Below are 8,890 nucleotides of genomic sequence, written 5' to 3'. Positions count from 1 at the left end.
CCCCCAAAACCCCACTCTCCTCCTTACTTCTTTCCTTCTCTACCCTCGATCTTCCATCTGCTCATCCCCATGAGCTGATGGTCTCTGCAGTTGGGACATCCCCTTCCCCCGCAGGATTGCCGTACAGAAAATTCCGCATGAAGCCACGAGGTTCTCACGAGAGCGATTCGTGTCTGTTTGCATTCAGCATGCCAACGGGGTCTGCAATATGGGAGAAAGTCTCGGTCGGATGATGACGGCAGTGGCGTCTGGCGTCGCACTTGCTGCTGCCCTTAATGACGACCAGGACGAGGACGCGGGGAGGCTTCAAGTGCTGCTGCCGCTCAACTGGTGCTATGGGGACAGCAAGGTGATCTGCGGAGGGAACCGCTCTAAGGAGAGATTGTCGTACAGACATTCTTGGTTGTCAAACTTCAGACGGTCAGACAGTATACATGAGATTCCCTTTCATCTGCTCCACACGTCAAGCATCGGGGCTGTGGGCCAGGAAGGCTCGTTTGCTATCCCGGAGCCCTCGATGAGGGCGGTAAGGTCCGGAGATTCGGTCATGATGCATGGAGATTTCTCTCCTCATCTCTTCCACCCCATGCATCGAGATCTTGTCCTCGAGCACTTCAAGCTGCCGGCAAGGTGTCAATGACATCTCCCTCGGTCCATCCTCCCTCTCGCTCCCTCGGCCCATCTTCCTTTTCGCATATTACTCTTGTCCCCGCCCCCCACCCCCCTCCTCTATCTCTCGCCCTCACCCCCTCTCTCTCCCTCTCTCTGCAAGTCTCTTGAAGCTTCCTCAGGTTAGCTCTGGCATACCAGGAGGAGTATTCCTCATGGAAGTCCCTCTTCAGCTTTCCCACCTGCGCAGTTCTCATCGAGTCTGATCACAGAGAGAGCGTCCTCCGCTCCTTCCTGCTCACAAGTCTCGCCCAGCACCGCAGCTGGCATGTCGTCATATTCTGTCAGCCCTCCAAGGCCTCCCGCTTTTGCATTAAGGTCAGAAGGAGCTGGAGGAAAGGGGAGCTGAAGGACGAGTCGGGGAAGGCAAAGGAGGAAGATCAGGGAGAATGGAAGATGGGGAAGGGAGGGAGGGAGGAGGAGGAGGAGGAGGAGGAGGAGGAGGAGGAGGAGGAAGGGAGGAGGGAAGTAGTGGGATGGAGGAGGGAGGAAGGAAGAGTGAGATGGGAGGAGGGAAGGGACAGTATAACTTCTCGCAGGACGAACTCTTGGACATGATGCCTGCGGTTTCCTTCATTGAAGACTATACAGAGAGCAGCTTGCTGGGATTCATGGTGCAGGCAGATACCATCCTCGTCCTCGACTCTCTCAGCTGGTGGGCGGCGTACATGCATGGACCGGTGAGCGTCTTGCTGGCAGTCTCGTTGTGAGGTTGCCGTGCAGGAAGGGGTTTTCTTCCATGCCATGTGGGAGGAGGATGGGCTAGTCGTCCACGCTGGTCACATGAAGATCGACGAGTGGTGGGTTGAGAATTTCCCTCTCCTCCTCCTTCTCCTCCTCCTCCTTCTAATGTTCATCTCTTTTTCGAGGCACAGGACCGAGCTTTGACGAAGCCAACACAAGTTCTTGTTCACTCACTTGAATAGGGAGGCAAAACTCGTTGCCCCCCCTTCTCTCTACCCTCATATGTACCTCGTTCTCCTTACTCAGAGTTGTCTCCGGCACTGCCCACGTACTGCTCGTCGCCTGGCCCGACCATAGCGGCTGCAAGCTGACAAGGCAGAGGTAAGGATACCCGAGCCTGAAAGGCAGCTAAAGACCTGCTGGGCGCGATCCTTGGGGAAGACGGACTGGAACTTTTGGAACTGTTAACATGTCAGATCATGTGTAAACGTAGGCGGAGCCCTCAGCACCAGTGAAGAGAAGCGCATTCGCTGCATCTGGGTATCTCTCGCGAACATGCTTCCTCTCTGAGTCGGGCACGAGTCAGACTCCTCCCCCTCCCACCCCTCCTTCTCCCCGGGCCCACCCACCTGCATCCTGTTGACCTCACGGGCTCCCTGGATCCATGAGCACCAAGTGGAAACCTGTCGGCGACTTCAACTGTGTCGCGAGTTTGCGCAAGAGCTTCCTCTGACCTGCTCGTCCACAGCCCTCTCGATCAAATCCAGAGACTGCTGATCCTTCGCCATGGAGAGAGACAGAGACATCTGCAGCAGGGTGAGGCAGAGCCCAAGAGATATCCGGGCCTGTCTCACTGGCGAAGCAAGGATTCGCTCGTTCAGCCCCTTCCCTCCGGCGAGCGCCGTTGTGGCAGCATCGTTCATCAGAGAGTCATACCACCCTGACGCGCTCTTCGGGCCCTCCTGGTCAGTCTCAAGCTCACCCAGCGTGCCATTACCTTGTAGTACTCCGCGATGTAGTCCTTGTTTGCCGCCAGGTCGACCCTGAGGACAAATGTTACATGTTTCCCTCCACTCCATGTGTCGGAGCAGGAGACTTGGCCCTGGGATCCCCAGGGAAGGAGGGAGAGCACCTTGCAGGAAAGTCGAGGTTGACGAGGATCTCTTGCGGTGTGAAGGTTAGGTCCACCCACAGGTGGGGAGTGTCATAGGATGGCCTGCGGGGATCAACGGTCAGAGCAGGCATCCGTAGGAGGAAGTGGAGGCGGCAGACCCCATGAGGACGACGAGGCTGGAGGAGCCAGTGGAGAAGTCGCTGCTTTTCATGCTCGACTTGGAGATCCTGACGGCAGTTTGTCAGAGCGCGAGGAGAGGACTGCGTCGAGCACCCACCATCCAACTTTCGGTTCTGCGGTCCAGCCCTGAACAGAGCCTGAGAAGCCACCCTCCATCCAGCTGCTTGCACCCAGCCCCTACAGTCACACGTTGGCATTCACATGCATGGAGGAATACATCGGCTCACCTCCACGTGGTTACTCTCTCGCAGCGGCAGAGCGTCCATCAACTTCTGGATTGCGGAGTTGCCGATGGCATCGAACCTGTTCATGACGTCCTGACCCTGGAGAGACGCCTTGACCGAGCAGGCATGGCTGTTTCTCAGCGTAGCTTTCCTTGCTGTCACTCCAGTGAATCTCCCGGCGAAGCTTGACACCGATCCTTGCGCCTGCGGACAGGGTGAACGTGCGCCTGGAGGGGGCAAACCCGCATTCGGCAAGGGAAGGGGAGCAAAGGAGGATGAAGGAGAGGAAGAGCAGGCATCTTCTGCGCTAAGACCTTGATGAAGGACGAGGATGAAGGAGACAGCATGAACGCGCTTCCCTCGTGCGCCGCCACCGCCGCCATAGCCGCCGCTAACAGGATCCGCATCTTCCTTTTATGTCGTTCACCGTTACAGCCGCAGCGCTTCACGTAACGACTCAGCTGATCCTTCGTTGCATAAACCGTTATACCGTTACAACTCTTGCGGGGTGCTTGCTGAGATGCAATCCGGGGACTGGACAGCAAGAAGCGTCAGCAGCTAGCAGGTGAGGGAGATGGAAGGGAGAGGAGGGGAGCGAGGAGAGAAGAGAGGAGGACAGAGGAGGATAGAGCAGGATAGAGGACAAAGGAGGGGAGGGGAGGGGAGGGGAGAGGGAGAGGGAGAGGAGGGAGGGGAAAGAAGGATGTTGGAAAGGTGGACTCGAGCGTTCCTTTCCGCTGCAAGGGGTGTCATGGAGCTTAGGAGATATCGTAGGACTACTGACCTTTCCCAAGTCATAGTAACTTACTTCTGAAACTCAACAGGATGACGTGAGATCGGGGCATGTGGAGGTCTATACATGGTACCGTAGAAGGAGCTTTCCGGGTGACAGTTATAGTGCAATAAGGCAGCACGTCTGAACCATGTCGTGAGAGCAGAGCGTGAAAGACAAGTTGTCCAAGAGACATGGCTCGTCAAGAGGAGAGGCGTCGTTGCAGGACGAGGTCCAGTGCAAGGCTTGTGGTACCTTATTTGACTCGTCATCCAGACTCCGTACCTCGTTGAGAGGCAGCGCCGACTGACCCCCTTCAACGAGTTCTCCGGTTCCTACCTGCTCCCAACCGATCCTCCGAACTTATCATGGAGTGATGGGTCGTTGCAGACGGTGACGACGAGCTTGTTTGCTGTCGATCACTGTAGTGACGAGTCTTATCTCAGGTTGACGAGCAGATCGTCGAAGGGGAATGGGAGCTGCAAATCGATGCGGGAAAGACCGACATCAACGGATGGCACTATGCCTTTAACTGGGACTTCGGGTGAGCTAGCGCTATCTCGTGGACGCTGGCTAATCTTGAAGGGGGAAGGTTTACAGGTACAGTGAGCTCCAAGCATTTCGTCAGGAAGCGCTACTGGAAGAGGAGGAGGCATGAAAGCTTAGGTGCTAGGGCGCTGCAATACCTACCTGGATTGCACTCACAAGGTTTGCAGAAGCACATATTCCGGATCATAAAGGCGGCGTGACCGGGAAGATATACATCTCAGAAGAAGAAGGATCTTCGAATGAGTTGTGCAGAGGTAGTCAGGAGCCGAGCCTCTTCGTTCCCCCCGCTGATTCCTGCTACACAGAGTTTGAATGCATGCACGCTCTCTTCGGACACATGGGCGATGCGGAGGGAGAGGTGCTCTTGTCACATTCAACTTGACGAGATGTCTCTGAGAGTTTGCTCCCTCCAGATGATATGGGCTGATCCTGAAACTGCCGACCATCGGCTGGAAAACACTGAGCAACTTGAAGGAAAGATCGCGCTTGCAAGGCGTGACCCCCTAGAGAAGGAGGGCCCGAGGACCGGATTTGTGGACAAAGTGTGCCGAATGGTACAGGCGGGGGCAAGCGCTGTCATTCTGGTGAACAACACAGACGAGTTGATCGCCCCTTGGAAGTGGAAGAACGACAACTTTGACGCAGAGCTTATCAAAGTTCCTGTGGTCTGCGTGAGAGAGTCTGCCGGGCAGTACTTCAGCTCTGGCAACTTCTGCAAGATCAGGTTCCAGCATGCTTCCCCACCATTCTTTGAGAACCCAGCGAGCATCTTCGGGGCAGAGACGATCTTGGAGCTGCTGGGCAATGATGCGGAAGCGTCGAGAGTGAGCGGGGAGGAGACCATGGACTGGGTGATCGAGAACGAGGACGAACTGCTGATCGAGGATTTGATGCCTCTCGGTTTCAACCTCTCCTCTTCCCTGCAGAAGGACATCAGGTTGCTCGCGAGGATCGTCCTCGATCAAGTGATCGGTTCGCTGATCGCTGTTGCCGCAGGGAGTTGAAGGAGGAGATGGAGGAGAATCTCAGGTACCAGACCGTTGGTGATGGAGGAGGGAAGGATGAACGTGGTGTAAGGTTTTTCAACTCTTCCCCCGAGCAGACGCTCAAACACTACAAGCGCTGCTGCCATTGCTTCATGGATGCGCTGATCTCGCTGCAGCATATCGACAAGACTATTATGCAGATTGCAGATCTCGCTGCCATGCACGACGTGGCGGACAGCATGGGGAATGGCTTCTGGGCCCAGCTACGTGTGGTGAGCTGCTGCTTGAAGAAGCTGAGGAAGAAGACGGCTGCGATCACCTCGGAGCGAGAGAGGTGAGAAGAGGGATGCAGAGGTCACCCCGATCTCTCTGACTGGTTGCTCCGCAGCGTGTTCTTCGGCACGAGGATCAAGAGCCTGCTCTATCCTCTCGAGTCTTATCTTAAGATCCTCGAGATCTTGAAGGAGCTCCTCCAGCTCACGCTCAGCTTCAACAACCCCGACGCAGAGACTCAGGGAGGGGAGCTGGTCGCTACCACGGGCTCTCTCAGAACATCCTCGTCCGAAGGAAGGACGAGCTTGTTCTTCACCCACATCCCCCTGGAGTCTGCGATAGAGAAACTGAGCGACATCGACCTGTCTGTGCTGTACGGTGACATGCACGGCTACCAGTATCCCTCCCGCCTGAAGCACTTCCTGCGCATGGTCCTGCTTGCTGCCGCCTCCTACAGCAGGAGCTACGAGAAGCATCACAGCGATCACCTGCTCACCCAGCTGGCCAGCGCCTACTACCATGGCGTCGGCTTCCTGATGAAGCCGGTGAAGAAGGGAAGGAGGATCGCGCAGCAGTACGGCTCTGCAGACGTCAAGTTCGTCAAGTCCTTCTGGAACCTGACGGAGCTGCCGGTGGCCAAGAGGTTTGCGGCTGTGGTAGGAGCGAACGTGGAGGTTAGCAGGGAGATCGTCATCGATGGGTCCCGGCCCATCTCCATGAGGAGGGCGGGCGCCGAGGATGTGTTCGTCTCCATCGCCCCGACGGAGGAAGAGTGTCGCTTGTTCTGCGGGGAGGGATACGTCGCGCCCCTCCGAGTCAAGGCCCGTCTCATCTCCTTCCGCTGCCTGCAGGGGCAGGAGGTCGAGGGGAGGAGCGCGCTGGGGATCAGCTGGGGAAACACGAAGCAGCTGAAGCCTCCCTCTCCCTTCCTCATCCTTCACTTCCATGGGGGAGGCTTCATAGCGCAGAGCTCTGCCTCCCACGAGGTCTACCTGCGAGACTGGGCCAAAGCGCTGGAAGCCCCGATCCTCTCTGTGGATTACGATCTTGCTCCTGAGCACCCCTTCCCGGTCGCCGTCTGCCAGGCCTTCTTCGCCTACTGCTGGGCTCTTGCTCATGCTTCAACCCTCGGCAGCACGGCAAAATCTGTGATCTGCGTCGGGGACAGTGCGGGAGGGAACTTGGCGGCTACGGTAGGAACAATGAGGAGGAAGAGGAGACGAGGGAGAGAAGGAGGACGAGGAAGAGGACGAGATGGAGAGTGAATCGGCAAGCTGAACTGAAATCTATCTGATTGTGGGCAGGTTGCGATCAGGGCGCTACAGCTGGGTATCAAGCCTCCAGCTGGAGTAGTCATGCTCTATCCAGCACTGGTCGATGCTCTTTCAACCCTTCCCCTCCTGTGCCTTAACCCCTCCCCCCCCCCCCGCTTCATCTCTTGTTTCTTTCCCTTCTCCTCCTCTTCTCAGTAGTTTCTGCCCCCTCCTCCCCCGCTTCACCTCTCGTTTCTTTCCCTTCTCCTCCTCTTCTCAGTAGTTTCTGCCCCCTCCTCCCCCGCTTCACCTCTCGTTTCTTTCCCTTCTCCTCCTCTTCTCAGTAGTTTCTGCCCCCTCCTCGGCCTCCTCCATCGCCCCGATCTCTGCATTCATCTCCACCTCCTGCGCTCAGCGTTTCTTCTCCTAGTCTCATCTTCCTCTGACTCCATGGAGTTCAGTACCTGCACTTGACGCCCTCCCCCTCGAGGATTCTCGCCATGATGGACCCGCTGCTTCCTCTCGGCAACCTGCAGGTAGAGCTTCCTTGCCCCTCCTGTCCTCCTGATTGCCATCCCCACTCCCTCTCCTCCCTCTCCTGCTCCTCCTATTGCTTCTTCTCATCCCCCTCCTCCGCATTCTCTCACTTCTTATCCTCACCTCCTCCTCTTCCACTTTCTGTCGCCCTTCTGTTTCCCCTCCTCAAATCTCTCATCAGCTCTGCATGGACGCATATGCCAATCGTTTCGCTTCCATCTATGGCAAGTTCTCTGCGATGCTGCACCTGGACCCTTCCTCGCGGCTATCAGGTGAAGACTCGACCTGCCGCCTCTGCTAGGGCTGAGAAGAAGCAGACGACCCCAAGGAGGACGCCAAGATTCGCAAATGGCTGGCCATTCTCTCGCCTCTGGTGTGCACCCTCCCTTACTCCACTTACGTGATTGATGTTCCGATCCTCCCTCCTCCCTCCTCCCTCCTCCCTCCTCCCTTTTTTCATCTCTGTCCCTGCAGATTGCTCCTGACGAAATCCTGCGGGATTTCCCGAGCTGCGCGGTGATGGCATCTGAGCTCGATCCGCTCTTGGATGATTCGGTCAGCTCAAACTTCTTTCTCCTCCTCTCCTCCTCCTCCCTCCTCCTCCTCCTTGGACTTCTCATCTCCATCTACTCCTCTTTCCTCCTCTTCTCCCATTCTTGTTCCTTTCTCTCCTGCCTATCCTCCTCGGTGTACACTCCCTCCCCTCCCCATCCCCTTCCTATCTCTTCTCTCATCCAGTCGCACTTGCTCGCTCCGCCCTGGATGACGAGCAAGCGAACAGATCATGTTTATCCGGAGGATGCGAAATCTAGGGAGGGTGAAGGATGTGAAGCTCAAAGTGGCGCCATGCTTGCCGCACGGGTTCGTCATGTGGGGAGGGGGCAGAAGGAGTGGATTGGGATGACGAAGGAGGAGGGATATACAGAGCGGAGGAGGAGGAGGAAGAGGAAGAGCAGGAGGTGGTGGAGGTGGAGGAGGAGCTAATCTGACAGCAGGTGGCTGAACATGTACTTTGTTGGAGACAAGGGATCTCTCTCTTCATCGAAGGAGGTTTGAACTGTCGCTCCTCCGTATCTGCACCTGCACCTGCACCTGCTCCTGCTCCTGTTTCTCTTTTTCTGCTTCTGCTTCTTCTGCTTCCCCTGTGACGACCGGGCAGGCCATTTCGTGGATGAAGCAGCTGCTGTCCAACGGGCTGGCGGGGCAGCATCATGAAGTCGAAGTAGAGGAGCGTCGACAGCAGGAGGGATCTCCTCCTCCTCCTCCTCCTCCTCCTGCTTCCTCTCCCCCCGCAGAAGCTGCGGACCTCTGGGTTCCAGTGGAGGACCTTCCGACGCCGAACAAGCAGCCAGGGGAGACGGCGGAGGAGAGGAAGAACATGGAGGAGGAACGCTCTATTTCTCAGTTCCACTAGTTAACCCGTCAAGGATGATGTGATTGTATACAACGTGTATATATGCACCCGCTATCCTCCTCCTCCTCCCCATCCTCCTCCCTTGGGTCTCCCTCAGGCGTTACCTCTTCACTCGGGGCTCTGAAAGAAGATCGAGGTGTTTCCCATGGACATCTTGGCGAACAATGCCTGCAGGGAGGGCACGATCACGCCGACACGCCCCTTTACAGCTCCTCCCTTGTTCCCTCCCTCCCTC

The 8,890-nt window shown here is 56.7% G+C and overlaps 4 protein-coding genes across 4 annotated transcripts in view; 2 read left to right on the top strand and 2 right to left on the bottom strand.

The window, feature by feature from the left end:
- The window catches only part of GUITHDRAFT_134745 (hypothetical protein), a gene marked incomplete at both ends in the record, with an annotated part of 3,879 nt that extends 3,004 nt beyond the window's left edge, over positions 1 to 875 (top strand). Inside the window, 2 exons of the mRNA XM_005838175.1 lie at positions 91 to 526; positions 792 to 875. Of these exons, the coding sequence (XP_005838232.1) occupies positions 91 to 526; positions 792 to 875 (520 nt within the window). The remainder of the gene's footprint in view (positions 1 to 90; positions 527 to 791) is intronic.
- Positions 876 to 1,651: 776 nt separating this feature from the next.
- Positions 1,652 to 3,280, bottom strand: GUITHDRAFT_161656 (hypothetical protein; the record flags this gene model as incomplete). Its single annotated transcript, XM_005838174.1, has 11 exons — positions 1,652 to 1,720; positions 1,770 to 1,814; positions 1,983 to 2,036; positions 2,088 to 2,159; positions 2,208 to 2,303; positions 2,351 to 2,396; positions 2,486 to 2,569; positions 2,626 to 2,694; positions 2,745 to 2,824; positions 2,875 to 3,075; positions 3,186 to 3,280. Coding segments are annotated over 11 exons (911 nt in total), but the record flags the coding sequence as incomplete, so codon positions are not given.
- A 1,298-nt stretch (positions 3,281 to 4,578) lies between these two features.
- GUITHDRAFT_134743 (hypothetical protein) lies at positions 4,579 to 8,655 on the top strand (the record flags this gene model as incomplete). The annotated part of the gene is made up of 12 exons (XM_005838173.1): positions 4,579 to 5,129; positions 5,189 to 5,221; positions 5,270 to 5,512; positions 5,567 to 6,644; positions 6,756 to 6,824; positions 7,166 to 7,240; positions 7,423 to 7,513; positions 7,553 to 7,614; positions 7,716 to 7,796; positions 8,023 to 8,102; positions 8,237 to 8,291; positions 8,401 to 8,655. The coding sequence occupies 12 exons, from the start codon at positions 4,579 to 4,581 to the stop codon at positions 8,653 to 8,655; spliced, it is 2,673 nt and encodes an 890-aa protein (XP_005838230.1).
- Positions 8,656 to 8,763: 108 nt separating this feature from the next.
- Positions 8,764 to 8,890, bottom strand: part of GUITHDRAFT_103166 (hypothetical protein) — a gene marked incomplete at both ends in the record, with an annotated part of 2,031 nt that continues 1,904 nt past the window's right edge. Inside the window, one exon of the mRNA XM_005838172.1 lies at positions 8,764 to 8,823. Coding sequence (XP_005838229.1) covers positions 8,764 to 8,823 — 60 coding nt within the window. The remainder of the gene's footprint in view (positions 8,824 to 8,890) is intronic.

Source organism: Guillardia theta, assembly GCF_000315625.1.
Source record: "Guillardia theta CCMP2712 unplaced genomic scaffold GUITHscaffold_12, whole genome shotgun sequence".
NCBI classification, from domain to species: Eukaryota; class Cryptophyceae; order Pyrenomonadales; family Geminigeraceae; genus Guillardia; species Guillardia theta.
The sequence above is the reverse complement of the archived record's forward strand: the minus strand, read 5'-3'. Positions and strand labels throughout refer to the sequence as shown.